At 34.7% G+C, this 15,694-nt stretch overlaps 1 protein-coding gene across 2 annotated transcripts in view; it reads right to left on the reverse strand.

Annotated features, from left to right (window-relative positions):
* SMCHD1 (structural maintenance of chromosomes flexible hinge domain containing 1) overlaps positions 1-15,694 on the reverse strand; it is a 121,321-nt gene that overhangs the window by 23,711 nt on the left and 81,916 nt on the right. For both annotated transcript variants that reach the window (XM_040264685.1, XM_040264683.1), the window contains exons 35-44: positions 13,965-14,052; positions 13,225-13,356; positions 12,199-12,348; positions 8,192-8,318; positions 7,905-8,024; positions 6,886-6,971; positions 6,179-6,301; positions 3,870-4,060; positions 2,041-2,150; positions 1,603-1,673 (exon numbers count right to left, since the gene is read on the reverse strand). In XM_040264685.1, the coding sequence (XP_040120619.1) occupies positions 1,603-1,673; positions 2,041-2,150; positions 3,870-4,060; positions 6,179-6,301; positions 6,886-6,971; positions 7,905-8,024; positions 8,192-8,318; positions 12,199-12,348; positions 13,225-13,356; positions 13,965-14,052 (1,198 nt within the window). The remainder of the gene's footprint in view (positions 1-1,602; positions 1,674-2,040; positions 2,151-3,869; positions 4,061-6,178; positions 6,302-6,885; positions 6,972-7,904; positions 8,025-8,191; positions 8,319-12,198; positions 12,349-13,224; positions 13,357-13,964; positions 14,053-15,694) is intronic.

The raw sequence follows: 15,694 nt of genomic DNA on the forward strand, positions 1-15,694 counted from the left end.
CCTCTCCCACGGAAAGGAGAGTCTATTCCAAACTCCGTATTTCTCCATTTGGATCTAGGCTGGCCAGATTCTGACCAACCAAATGTACTTCCTGACACTGGGACTTAAGAGACCTGTAACTTCTGTCTTCACCACTGTAACTTTCCTTCTTAGGACCCAGATGCCACTGATAAAATCCCCAGCAGCCACAAGGAGTGGCTTGTGTGGAGAGATCTAAGTCTGCCAGCCTACAACCCCTGCCGTGTGCCCAGCCAGTAGTCAGTTATGAATGAGCCAGTACGAATGGGAGATAAACTAAGTAGGAACTAATTCGTTTTCAGAAATAATTTCAAATATTTCTAATCAAGAACTTGCTGAGTTGGACTGTTTTCCTTCCCAGCCTGTCTGGCCAACAACATGTTGTTGAAAAAGAAACGGAAAGCCTCTGGGCTAAGATCAAACCCAGTGCACAGTCAGTATAATGTAGCCTTGGAATCAAAGTCAAGTGAAGGATGGCCCTATGTTAAGACCTCAGAAAGATTTAAGGCACTGCTTTCCAGATACTCTTAGTGAGAAAAAGGTTTCTAAAAACCTTAATGGTGTTACCTCACACACCCATGAGGGGGGCTGAGAAAAATGGTGCGGGTGGCAGCCCCAGAGGAGGCTCTGGCCAGCTATAGCTAAACCACAGTGGCAAGAGCATCAGCTGCCAGCTGTGTGAGGGAGGCACTTGGAGCTTTCACGATCCCAGTGCAAGTAGCCAACACTACTCGCAGAAACCTAGCAAGGAATGAGAACTAACATGCTGCTACTGCTTAAAGCCACTAACTTTTGAAGTGTTTGTTATGTAGCAATAAATAAACATTTATATTGCTAAATGTTCTGCAAAGGTATTATCAGATGCATTGTATCCCCTAGAATCCCCGTGTTAATGTCCTAACCCCCCAGTTCTTCAAAAATGTGACCTGAATTGAAGACTGGGTCTTAACAATCAAATTAAAATGAGGTCATAACAGTGGGCTCTAATCCAATGAGTAGTGTCCTTAAATAAAGGGGAAATTTGGGTACATATGCATAGATTCCAACAGATGCAGGGAGAATGACCATCTGCCAACCAAGGAGAAAAGCATGGAACAGACTCCTTCCCTCATAACCCCTGGAAAGAACTGGCCCTTCTCACACCTTGCATTTGGATTTCAAGCCAGCAGAACTGTGAGACAGTACATTTCTACTGTTTAAGCCACCCAGTCTGTGGTACTTTGTTACAGCCCTAACAACCAATAAACAAGGGCTGCCTCAAACTGTGTTTCCAACGACATTATCTGAGATAACTCTTTTTCAATAGACACCATTAACAGACTTAGACACCATTAATAGACATTGATGTTGAAACTCAGATAATTTCACAGCCTGCAAACATTTCACTTTAATTTGCATCGTGGCAAATTCATTCATATATTTTGCTCAGATTCATGCTGCTTATCAATTTATAGGATTTAAATTGGTTTTGCTGTCATTTGCATATGTATCTCAAAATGAAATTCTTTATAGATATCTAACATTAAATTTTTAAACACACAGTAAAATTGGAGCTACAAATTAAAAAAGAATTCAAGTACATACCTCTTTTCTGTAATGATTGGCAGCATCCAAATTATCCAAAATAATAGTGTCTCCTAACAGCATACCAAATACTAAAAAATTCAACAAACAAAATGTTAAAATTATGACATCGTTTTTGGTCATACTAAAATATTAACACAGACTTCTGCTGGTGAGCATGCTGTTGTGTACCCAGAAGCTGAAATACAATGACTGCACATGAAACATTTGAAAAGAAAAAAATTTTTTAACATATATTATTATAAAGTTTTCTTAGAAATAATGCTAACATAGGAATTTTATTCAATACTTTCCTCTAATAGGAAAAATAAGAGAAGTACCTATTAATACAACTATCATTTATAAACTATATAAGAACATAATTTTCCATAATCAGTAATTAAGTCTCTGAATCACAAGCATTAACATCTGTATAAAAAATGTCACAACCTCCTTTACCTGTTTCACAGTGTTCTACGTTATCTGGAAAAGTCAACAAGTCTCGGGCAAAGACGGGGTCTCCAATGGGTTTAAAATACAATTTTCCATTTCGGTAATGAGGTAGAGGTCTGAATTTAAAAAAGGTTTTAAACAAAATATGTAACTTATCACCAAAAAATACATATATGATGAAAAACATATGAATACACTGATTATCTCTGTGATCACAACTCCCTATGTACAGGTAATACTCCTAAATGCTTAACTGTTATGCCTTTGGAAATGAAAACAATATTTACCATTAAAAAAATACCTGCTTAGTCTTGCCTGTCCTCAATTAGTCTGTAAACTGATATAAACTAAGCTTTGATTAGTTCTGACAAGGAAAGAAGAGGTGCGGCCTCTCAAGCTGGCCCTAAACTAGGACGCCAATGGTATGACTGTCTCACGTGGAGAGTGGCCCTAGAGTGGCTGAGGGCACGGGCAAGGCCAAGGCTGAGAACATGGAAAAGCAGCAGCCCAGTACTCGGGCTCTGTCCTCTTGACACAGCGTACAGAATGAGCAATTGAAATCGAGGGATAACAATGAGATTCCAGAGATGGGAGCTGACTTGGGTGTCAGGGCTTTCTCTGCCCACATAGGGTAGCTTTCCTCAAATTGTGCAGGTAGAAATAGAGGGTGGAGTGGCTTTAAGAGCTAGTTAACTCAATCCCAGTAGGAGGCACAAGACCTGGAAGTGAGGATAACTAGTTTTTAGAGCAAGCATTAGCCTTAAATACCAAATTCATACTTTCCCTAAATAAAGGATTCTTAATTTGATCCTCAGGGATAATGAAAAACAAAAAAACAGAAGACCTCCTGAAGGGAAAATTACTTTCAGAAAAATTATTACTCTTTTCAACACAGTTACTATGATTTGATAGGACATCCCATGTTATTTAAAATGGGTACTGACTAGGAGCAGAGTGGGAGATTTTAGAAGCAGACAGATTTGAGTTCAAATTCCAGCTGTTTCCTTGATTTATGTTTAGATTACAAAGTGAAATAAAATGTTAGTTTAATGACACAGTAAGCTCTTAATTTAGTTTCCATTTTCCTTCAAGTCCCATTCCTACTCAACTCTAGGCCTTGCAAAACTTTGTTTAGGAATCTGATAAAATTTTTGGTCAATATTTTGTTATATATTTTAATTTTTTTTTTTTTTGCTTTTCTATCATCATTTTGCTTGAGTCTTTTAAGGCAGATTATTAACAATAGTCAAAACTAGAGTACACATAAAATACTTAAATGGCTAACTGGTTTGCATGGTTATACCGAAAAACATATTTTGAAAAGTAAATGGGAAAACAATTCAAAAAAACAGATTTATATTAAAACACAGGTGTAACATCCTAACTAGATGGTCTCTTACATTTCAGTTTTGCTAATGGCAGTTCCAATAAAGACCTTCTCTACCTAAATGATGGCTGTTTATTTTTATAGGACTTACAATAGGACAAAGGACATTGATCTACACTCTTATTCCAAATAAAGGAGTTCCACAGTCTGTTAATGATAATGACATCTCACCACCCTTCCTGTTTGTTGTATGTTTGTATGTGTATCTGTCATATAAACAAATAACATTTAACTGGCAAATTAAACCTGGCCAGCATATGTGATGAAATACACTGTAACACTTATCTTAATGAAGATCATATTTGTGAGGAAGACAAAGAATAATGTAGATAATGTGAGTCACGTCTCTGTTTTAGTCACCTTTCAGAGAAATTTTAAAATTCTATGATTTGATAAAAAAATAGAACAGGTATTTTTTTTAAAATCACTACTTGCATTTTTTTCTAACCTTTTCCAATCTGGAAGAGTCTTCTTATAAATAGAATCGAGGGGCAACACCTGCTGACGACCTTGGGTTTCATCATAAATTCGCCGTGCAGCATCAGTGGTCAGGGTGACCACACAGTCCATGTCACTTGCCAGATGCCAAGAGATAACCATTGCAGCTCTATCATCTTCAATCTGTGCCAGGTGTGCAATCTAGAAGCCATTTTAAAAAATCAAGTTAAAAAACTTCTAAATATATTAAATATTTTAAATGAAGTCACTCAGTTGTGTCCGACTCTTTGTGACCCCATGGACGGTAGCCTACCAGGCTCGTCGGTCCATGGGATTTTCCAGGCATGAATACTGGAGTGGGTTGCCACTGCCTTCTCCAGCGGATCTTCCTGATCCAGGGATCGAACCCAGGTCTCTCGCATTGTAGGCAGACGCTTTACTGTCTGAGCTACCAGGGATGATACCAAATACCAAATATTTTAAAAGTCAACATCTAAACAGCAAAAACACTTTTCTTTTGGGAAACATTCACATGAATTAACAAAAAATTCTCAAACTGTAAAAGCTTACTGGCTTAAATATTTTAAATAGTCTCTTATACTATTTAATTTCAAAAAACTATTCTACAGATTAAACTACAGTAAATTTTGCCAATAACCAAATAAAAATATTTGGCATATTATCAGTTAGGTGATGTACCTTTTTTTCACATTCATTTCTCTACTACTGGGTGTGTCAATTGTTAAAGCATAAAACACACTTAAACCGAAATATAGCTATACCCTTCTAAGTAGATCATTTATGCCAATGATTTTTTAGAAAATAAATCTAAATATCACAAATAAGAACCATTTCTTCCACTTTAATAAATTCTGTAGGGCTCAGAATTAATAGTCACTCCCCTATTAACAAAAACAGTTGACCACCAAACAACTGTATGGAGGTTATGTATGGTGGGTATGGAGTTTATGTATGGAGGATACGGAGGTTAGGGCCACCGACCCTTTGATCAACTGGAAATCTGTATGTAACTTCACAGTGGGTCATCCATACCTAGTTTTACATCCAAGGATTTAACCACTAGGCAGTACTGTAGTCGGTATTTAGTTTAAATAAAGTCTTAAAAAAAAGTCTGTGTTTAAGTGGACCCTCACAGTTCAAACCTTTGCTACTGAAGGGTCAACTGTACAACCATCCATCTGTATCCACAGGGAACTGGTTCCAGGAATCCCCTTAGATACTAAAATCTGTGGATTCCTAAATCATTTATATAAAATGTCACAGTATTTGCATATAACATTAAGTATATTTTAAACCATTTCTAGATTACTTATCGGAGAAGGCAAGGGCACCCCACTCCAGTACTCTTGCCTGGAGAATCCCAGGGACGGGGGGAGCCTGGTGGGCTACCGTCTATGGGGTCGCACAGAGTCGTACAAGACTGAAGTGACTTAGCAGCAGTAGCAGCCTGGTGGGCTGCAGTCCACGGGGTCACGACTGAGGACTTGACTTTCACTTTTCACTTTCATGCATTGGAGAAGGAAATGGCAACCCACTCCAGTGTTCTTGCCTGGAGAATCCCAGGGATGGGGGGCCTGGTGGGCTACCGTCTATGGGGTCGCACAGAGTCGGATACGACTGAAGTGACTTAGCAGCAGTAGCAGCAGATTACTTATTAATACCTGATACAATGCGAATGCTATGTAAATAGTTGCCAGCACGTGCATGTGACAAACTCTTTGCTTTCAGGAACTTTCTAGAATTTCCCCCCTCAAATATTTCTCCTCTGCAGTTGACTGAATTCGAGGAATTAGAACCTCTGGATGCAGAGGACCCACTGGATTTTAGTCACAAGCATGCTCAAAGTTTTCTTGCTCAAAGTCCAACACTGCTCAAAGCCTTACTCAAAGGCTGAATTTTTGTGGCTGATTTCAAAAGTCACTTATTACACTGGTATAGTTACATTTACCCTTTATTGGTAGCAAACACCTGCCCTAACAATGAGAATGTTGTGTCACTGTTAAAAACATCACAGTGTCCACCCTGTAGAGCAATTCCCCCTTATCTGCAGCTTTTCTTTCCCCATTTTCAGTTACCCAATCAATGGCAGTCTGAAAACAATAAAGGAAAATTTCAGAAGTAAACAGTTGATAGGTTTTAACTGCACACCAACTCAGCAATATGATGAAATTTCACTCCATCCTGCCTGGGATTCCCAACCACTGATATCATCATGGCTCCACGACCCAGGATCACCCAAAGCCTACAGAAAAACAAGACAATAAAATGTACTGCCTCGTAAAAGGTTGAAACACAAACCTTTCCCAAAACATCTCCACTGCCTTTAGTATAATTTGGAAGAGTACATGATCTTCTGGGTTTTTTCTTTAGTTCTTCCTGTTCTGATAGCTTTCTTTTCAAAAGTGCTTCAATGTGTGGCATCTGTAATTTATAGAATAATTAACCGCAAGGCCAATTACAATGACTTTTGTACAAGGTAGAGAAAATAGCACAGAAAATCCAACAATTTGGACAACTCAAGTACACAAAAGTTACTACATAGCCATTCTTTTCTTTTGAGAATATGATCATAGAAAGGTAAAGCATCAACCTCACTAATTCTTTTTTTCTTAGTTAAGAATTATATGACCTATAATAAAACTTATGAGTTATACACATAAAGAATATAAGCTCTAAAAAATCTATTGTCTTTTGTCACTTTCTCTCATTTTCTTTGCCACCGATTATTACTTAGGCCACTTCAGTGCAAGTTCTCAACTTGGTGTATTATTAATATAACTACTAGTATCATTAGATCAGCAACACAAACTGCAATTTCTCTGAAAAGAGCACTCCATTATTGTTAGCCTATTTCAATGTCCAGTAAGTGACTGGATTATAATCCCCATATGACTTAGGACCCCAAAACAATAGTGTCAACATTCCTAATAAAATATGAATGATTAAAAACAAATTATAGGCTAGAATTAAAAAAAAAAACTTTCACATATACTTGGAAACTGTACCTGCTGTGTTGAAGAAATGTCAATATTGTAGTTTTTCAGTTCATTTCGCAACTGGGCCTCTTTTAATTTTGCTTCTTCAACTTGGCCTAAAATTAAAAACAAAAACTATCAATTTGTGATAGCTCTTATAACAGAATTTAGAAAATGTTTTCAATCCCTTGTTTTTTCCTTTTAATGATTGATGCTAAAATGAAAAACGGTAACTATTATAGAAATCTTATTAAAAATCTAAAATTAACGTTCACATCCAATATACAAAAAGAAAACACAAAATGAATGCAACTGGAGGTATTATAAACTGCAAACTACAAGTAATTGTGGATAAGTTATTTAATTCTAATCCACATGCATATATGTAATATATACCTAATTACATATGGTTATTCTAAGAAAATGAGACTTTTTAAAGAACAATTTTTAGTACTACAAGTTATGTATTATTTCATTACTTAGTTCATATTTTCCTCTAAATATCCCTGACATGTGAAAAAATTTGACAAATGGAAAGCAATGATAGTGCACAACTCAGCAAACAGCCTAACAGTACAGACATTATTAAAAACTAGCAAACATGCCACGTATTTATTAAAAAATAAATTAGCTATTTCTCTGCTGCAGATGTTTGTAAATTAAACTACACACAGTCAAACTAAAACTTACATTACACATCACTTTTTCAGTTATATTGTCATCTAGTATCTTTTGCCAAATGCTAAAGCTAAATATAAACCTTATTATTATGTCAAAACCCTTACATTTATATAGATTCAGATTCCTAATAAAAATTGCAGAATTTTGTAGGTAAGCAAGATATACATTTATTTAAAGACAAGAACACTTCACCTTAAGACTGAATGATGAGTCATATGAACCATTGCTGCTACCTTTCTGCTGCGCCCTGCAGCTCACTCCTAAGTCCAGGGGAAGCAGACAATGTTTGGGTCCCATGGACTCAATCTTCTATCTTACCATTACCCAAAGCATCATTTTCTAGCACTTCTGAACACAAAATGACTTACACTTCATCTCATCAAGAAGCTGTTTGCTGGTATCAAATAAAGTTCTGTACACTGTAATAGACTTGGATAACTGGTCCTTTTCTTTTGTAAGCGCTGCCATTTGTTGCTGCTTCTTAACATCTAGGAAAAAACATTCAGATAATTTATTTCAATTTTTAAATTGTGACTTTTCCAAAATGTCATCACAAGATTAGATAATTAGTAAGCACCATTTAATGGAAAGCAAAACAGTTATTCAGAGTACCACAAACTCAAACAGTTTATCCTCTAGTTTCCTAGAAACTTACCATTGTAAAACATAAATGGTAGAATATATGATTCTAACGTTCTTGATAAAGCTGGCAGCCGAGGCTCAAACACAATAAAATACTCAGTACTATCCCTTCCAGGACTATTTTCTGCTAGCACTAGACTCTGTATAAAGAAAAGAGCAGTAAGGAAAAACCGGTTTTGAAAAGGTATTTGTAAATATACAAATGTTATATATCTCATTGTGCTCTGTTTTCAAGTAAGTGGTAAATTTAAAAGGCAAAACTGACTGACCTGTGAAGTTCATTAAGCATTCACTCTAACATCAGCAGCACCATCCAAGACATAAAACTCTTTGGTATTGGTTTGAAAGCCAAATTATCTTATCAATAAATAGCTTATGCAAAAATTATATAAATAGAAAACTACGAGAAAAAGTATCTTCCAGACCAGAAATAACAATGGCTTCTTATATCTTGACCAGAAATGGCTTGATTTCGATCTTTAAGTTGAAGCAGTATGAAACAACTGATGGTGTGAAAGTTACAAAAATAATCACAAAGTACACAAAGCCCAGTGCTGAGTTTAAGTTACAGCTGTTGCCATGTAAGCAGAGCCATCAGTCCCAGGGGACCAAACAAGAGGTCCTGAAAAGCTCTCAAGATTTGGGCTTTTTAATGTATTTTTCTTCATTAATGCACACACACAAAAACTTGATATATTTTATAGCATATAGCTAGTAAATAATGCAATACAGAGATCTATATCCTAAAGAATCTTTTCAGTCTTACATGGAAACAATGGGTACTAGCTGTTTTGTTTTTTAGACCATAGTAATCAAGTTCGGAGAAATAAAATTTTTAAAAATCTAAATCAACAAAACACCATAGAACAATCTACAAAATAATAAAATAAGTCTACCATTAAACCAATGCCCAATCCCACTTGGTTTCTGAAAGCTTTTTTCAATGTAGTTATATGAATATAAACACAAAAATAAAACTGCTTACACTTAAAATATAACAAACTTTACTGTAGCAATTTTCTTTCAGCACTAATTTTGATCTGTCAATCAATTCAAGTAAATGTTTAGTTACCAATGTTTTACATTATGCATAGTATAGATATAATTTCTTTCACTGAGTGATGAACATTTTAGTAAAAAATATTAGCTAGTACTTATAATACAGCAAAGAAAGAATCTTTATATACCTCTTGGTGTGTTCTCTAGACTAGCCAGAGAAATATAATGACTTGTTAAAAGTTTATTTTAATAGGTAGTATCAAATTTCTCTTGAAAATGTTTACATCAATTTATCCTCTCATCATTAGTGTATAATATCCAGTTCCCCTGATGCTTGGCTAACATTTATTATCAAGCATTTTTTTTTTCTAAAAAATGTATTAAAAACAAGCAGTCATTACTGTTTTAACTAGCATTTCCCAGATTACTACTTAAGTCATTCTTCTTGTTCACTAGTTATTTATAGCTTCTCTCCCACTAACTGCCTGTTTATATTCATTATCATTTATTCTTCTACTAGATTGTCTTTTTTCTTATTGATTTTCAGGAAGTTCTTCAGAATATTTAAAAAATATGTTCAACATACTGTACAAATATACCGAAATATTATTAATCCTCTATTTATATAGCTAAATATAAAATCTTATCCTTGATGTCTTATTTAAGGAGGCCTTTCCTGTCTCAAAGCTTTACAGTTTGTAATCTATATGTTCAGTTTACCAAAATCCATGGAATAACAGAATTGAAGAGAACTGAAGAGTCCAAAACTGGATTCATACACAAATGGCAACTTGAAATGCAAGCAATGGACAAATACATAGCAGAGTAAAATGTAGATCAAGGCAGCAAATGATAAAGAATTTGAATAACACAATTAACAAACATGAATAAATATAAATTTAGATTAAAGCTTTAAAGAAAGCAGTAAACATTCTTCTCTAGCAAATGGGAACATTTACAAATGACTGTTCTAGACCCGGTGTCTCTTAAATGTCCCTAATGACAAGAATCACCTGCACAGATCAGATCAGATTCCACAGCCCTGCCCCAGACCTATCAAATTACATGGTCAGGAGCCAAGTAGGATCTGAGAGATTTCTACCTCTTCATCGTGATACTAGGAACCTCTAGTGGAAATTCACATGCATGACATGAAGCTGACAGAACATGTGGCTGTGGGAGAACAGTTTATGTCACCGTCCCAGCCTCAGACATGCTTACAGCAGGGTAACCAAATGCCTGCAACCGCGGCCAAGGAATAGGACAGAGGTAACCTGGATACAGGGAGTGGGCACCTGTGTTCTTCCAATACAAACCGGCTCTGCATGTTCAAAACGTCTTCCCTGCGCTGCTGTTTTTCAACTTGTGGTTTCATTACCTAATCTTTGTTAGAGTATAAGAAAATTTCATTTTATCCTCAACCATGGTAAAAATAAAAGAACAAGGGTAAATATAAGTAGCACCTGACACTTGCCCTCAATGTCAAGGAATGAAAAGCAGCAGCATGGATGCAGCTGACTGGAAAATCCTACTACCTGAAGAGAATCTTGGCCCAGTACTGCCAAGTCTTTCAAATTCTCCAAATAAACCAGGAATCTAGAGATGTTCGGTTTGTTCATTGGTCTGGCAAAGACCATTACAGCATTACAGAAAAAAATCTCTTTCTGAAAATTCAGGAATTTTTAAAGTGTTGAAAACTAATTAAAATGGAAATGCTGTGATGGTCAGTCTTTGCCAGGCCAACCAAGAAGTCGAACTGTAGGCCACGTGCAAGATTATAGATTCCCCAATTGTAAACCTAATACTGTTAAAACAATGTGAAGAAAGCTGATGGAAACATTGCTGATAAAACTTTGCAAAGAAACTACATTTCCATTTCAGGATTGATCAAATAAATTATAACCATCAACACAACAATGTATATTTATTCTCAAGATACAGATATATGTATGGATGTCAGAGTTGGACCATAAAGAAAGCTGAGCACCAAAGAATTGATGCTTTTAAACTGTGGTGTTGGAGAAGACTCTTGAGAGTCTCCTTAGACTGCAAGGAGGTTAAACCAGTCAAATGTAAAGGAAATCAGTCCTGAATAGTCACTGGAAGGACTGATAGTGAAGCTCCAAGACTTTGGTCACCTGATGTGAAGAACTGACTCACTGTAAAAGACCCTGATGCTGGGAAAGATTGAAGGCAGGAGGAGAAGGGGATGACAGATGATTGGATGGCATCACCAACTTGATGAACATGAGTTTGAAAAAGCTCTGGGAGTTGGTGATGAACAGGGAAACTTGGCATGCTGCAGTCCATGGGGTCGCAAACAGTCAGACACAAGTGAGCGACTGAACTGAATTGACAGATATATAGCAAGGATGTGCGAAATGAGAAAAGATTTCATTAAAGTGGAGTTCTGTTACATTAATGAAACTTTGCACCCTCCTCCATGTCTACATAAATCACATTCATAGGACATCCACGCGGTGTTAGTGTATATACAGAAAAGTGTGGAAGGTTATACACTGAATTGCTAATCATCAGTATCTCTGAATGGTGATAGTATAGTGATTTTTTTTTATGTTCTCTCACTGGGTATGCTTTATATAAGCAAAGCTATTTCCATTTTGGAAAAAAAGGAAGAATGACAAAGATAGGCTAGTTTTACTAAACTTTTCTAGATATGTGTACATTTTACCTGGGCTATGTTTGATTCTATTTCTATTCACAGGATGCTGGCTTTTCAATGAAACATGATTATACTGTCGCTGAAGTTAAAACAATCCAGTCACAGAAAACAGTCATCCACAGGGGAAAAGAAAAATAGGGTCTTTTTTAACAGTAACAATGATAGTGGGTTCAATGTATAATAGCTCAGAACAAAAATCAAAATATTTTAGCTGACTTTCCAATTTAATGCTATAATTAGAATATCATCATAGCTATACACACAAAAGAACAAGTATAATAATATTGTGACTTAAACTATTAAATACCAAAACCTTGTCTACTAGAAGACAAAATTACCGTGATTTCAGCTGAACCTTTCACAAAGGGAAATTCAAGTGTTCTAATTTTCCCATTAAAGAGAGGTATGTCATCTTCCTCATTAGAACCTTTGATGGTAGCCATTACAGTGCCAACCAAATCAACTCCAGTATGATTGTTGTAGTCATCCTTAAAGTAAACAATGGAAAGTTTCAGAAAACTAATTAAAAGCAGCAGAAAAAAGATCAAACCAGAGAAGGACATGGGAAAATCAGAAATATGACCTATTTATAAAGCTCCAAATATTAAATCACCCTGATCCTTCTTACTCCAAACACAGAATTCAGATCTCAGAGTAAGAGCTCTACAGGCAGGAAATAATCCCAGAAACCATAAAAGAACCAAAAGTTTCCACCTAATACAATGACTCCCAACTTTATTAAAAGGACTCACATTTTTAAAAGTGTTATGTACCTAGTTTAAGAACCAGTTAAGTTTCATGGTCTAAAAATAAGAAAACACACTGAAGGCGTTAACAACCCTATTTGCCAAGTTTTTCAAAAAATGAAGTCCCACTAGTGTTATTTTACATATTGTTGTTAACATTCTTAGCAGCCCCATTTTTGCTTACCCTCTGGGTAACCAGAAAGTTTTAAGGAGCTCATTATGATCACTCATGATGGCAAATCTCTTCAAAATACATACTTAATTACTTCCTGCCCCTCACTGAAATGGACACTGAAAAATTGACTTACTTAACACATTCATAATGCTTACATGAAATAGTGAATTAAAGATATATGTTAGTAAAGGTGGGCAGATTTCTGCATTTTTTAGTTACTTCTACTTAGTATATTTTATGGATTTATTTTATGTATAATTGAATTCATTCTCTATTTATATTTAAGTATAAAGATACTGATAAGCCTTTCATTAACTTGCATAAATTTTTCCTATAAACTTAAATAGAATAATTCAGATAGGATTCTATAGTAACTATCTTGCACCTTGAAACTAGGAATAATTTTTGTTACCCTCGGTAATTTGGAAGTAAATAAACATTACCGTGATATGAAGATACAAATCTTTGACCAGGGTCCTACTGGCAACTGAGCGAACATTTGAAACAGCTGGTGTAGCTGGCTGAATTTCAGGAACTAACTTCACAGGCTGATTAGGTAGAACATCCACTATAATCTAAGAAAAGGAGCATTCTAATTAACAACACATTAATGGTTTAGCATTTAAAGATGAAGAAACAGAGCATATCCTAAATGAAACGAAATACTACCTTCCAAAACATATTTCCATTAAATTCTTAAAACCAATCAACTTTTTAAAACTGAAAATAAAAGGCGTAACATTAATTTTTGAATGTTAACCATCTAAAAACAAATTTAGAGACACTTAACAATACATGTAATTGTTAAAAAAAATTAGTGCACTAACAATAATGAATGGAGATGATATATGTTAAAACTACCTTAAAACTTCATTATCTAGAATCCATTTCATTATCTAGAAATGTTATTAACTGAAACATTTTCACATATAGATTAAAATGTTTACTAATCAAGTCCTCAATATAAACAGGGATAAAAAAGAAACTTACATATCAGGTCAAGTTTAATCAACATAATTTAAGTATATATTATTCTAAAATTCCTGAAGATGGCATTTATACCTTTTATCCAATAATCACACCACTTTTAAACAAAACACTTCAAACACTTCATTCCTCAACCAAGTAAGAAAATGTGAAGGTAACTAAAGCTAACTGCCATGTATAAAAAGAGTAAACAAACCTGCTCACTGTTAAGAATATTTGCTTTATCCATCGTAAAACCAAACTGGATACAGTATGTCCCCACCTTGTTAGGAATTGCTTTATCCCTAAGTTAAGAAGAATGAGATAAGATCACTGGTAACTTTTAAATAAACAGGAAAGAAATTCAAAGCATTAACATTTCTTTTCCTTCCATGAAGAGTAAATGAGTAAGAGAGTTACTTTACTACATTCAACTTCATTCATCAAATACTTCCTGCAACATGAAGCTTAATATCAGTCCCTCTTATCTAGACATTCTATCACAAAACATCTAGAGCAAAAATTCTGTAAGTGGTAAAAATTGGATATAAAGTTGATAAAGTAGTAAACACAATAAATGCTGAATTACATATCAAATGAATTTAGCTTCATTTCCACACAAATTTCCATTTCAGTTTTATATTTCAAGTTTATTTCCACACAAATTTCCATCTCAGTTTTATATTCAAGTTTATAAACTATCCAACTGGTCTTATGCTGCTTTGTTTTCCATTTGTATGTTCTAAATGAATAACTATGTAACTATATATATATATAAAAAATATATTTATTCTAACTAAATTACCAATAAGGAACTTAGTAAGAGGTAGACTTGCTATTTTGGCCACAAACACAATGAATACATAAATGATGGAGCAGCCAAATAAATAAAATTTAGGAGTAAAACAACTATATACTTGTATCTATCTATCTATCTATCTATCTATTAAAAAAAGGAAAAATAACACCTACTGCCTCAGCAGATGATAAAACCTAATATCATTCATGATAAATAGAAGTTCTTTTAGTAATGATTACAAATGAACAGCCTGATAACGATACCTACCCAAAATAAAGACCCTAAAGCAAACATCATAGTTATGAGTGAAATGCTGAAATGTCCTTTTTGGACTGGGAATGATTTTAGAATAGTCACTCTCATTGTATCCATTCAACATTTGACTCTAAGTCCTAGCCAGTGAGGTACATCAAGGAAAAGAAATAAAACAACTAAGGATTAGAAAGCAATAAACCTATCATTATTCACAGAGATGAGTGTATAAATACCTAAAACTTCATTTTTGCTACTGGTCTGTAATAAGATAACAAAACTCAAAACAGTGAGATACATATATAGTAATATGTATCTATAAGTGCACACTGAAAGGACTCAATTCCAGTGTGATTACATTATTAGATTCAAATGTGTAATTTTCAATAACAAAAACCCCAGAAGGCAAACAAACAGTAAAGTATGGGAAAAATAAGTCAATCAAAACTGTCCCTGAAAAACATAAGGAGGCTGATATACTAGACAAGGACTTTACTTTAAAACAAGTGTTATAAAGATTCTCAAAGAATTAAAAGAAGATGTGAAAAAAGTCAAGAAAGTAATGTACAGAAAAAGACAAAAATGTCAAGTAAAGAGAAAACTTAAAAAGAAACCAAAAGCAAGTTCTGCAGCTAAAACGTACAATAACTGAAGTGAAAATTTCACTACAGGTATTCAAAGGTAGATTCAAGTACATAGAAGAATTAATGAACTTGAAGATAAGACAGTGGAAATTATACAGTCTGAGGAACAGAAAGAAAAAAGATAGAAGGAAAGTGAACAGAGTGTAAGGGACCTGAGATACATCAAGTGGACCAACATACACACTGTGGGAATTCAAGGAGAAAAAAGGGAAAAGTATGGCAGGGATAATTTTTGAAAAATGGCTGGAAATT

This window comes from Oryx dammah, unplaced genomic scaffold (assembly GCF_014754425.2).
Source record: "Oryx dammah isolate SB20612 unplaced genomic scaffold, SCBI_Odam_1.1 HiC_scaffold_22, whole genome shotgun sequence".
NCBI lineage: Eukaryota > Metazoa > Chordata > Mammalia > Artiodactyla > Bovidae > Oryx > Oryx dammah.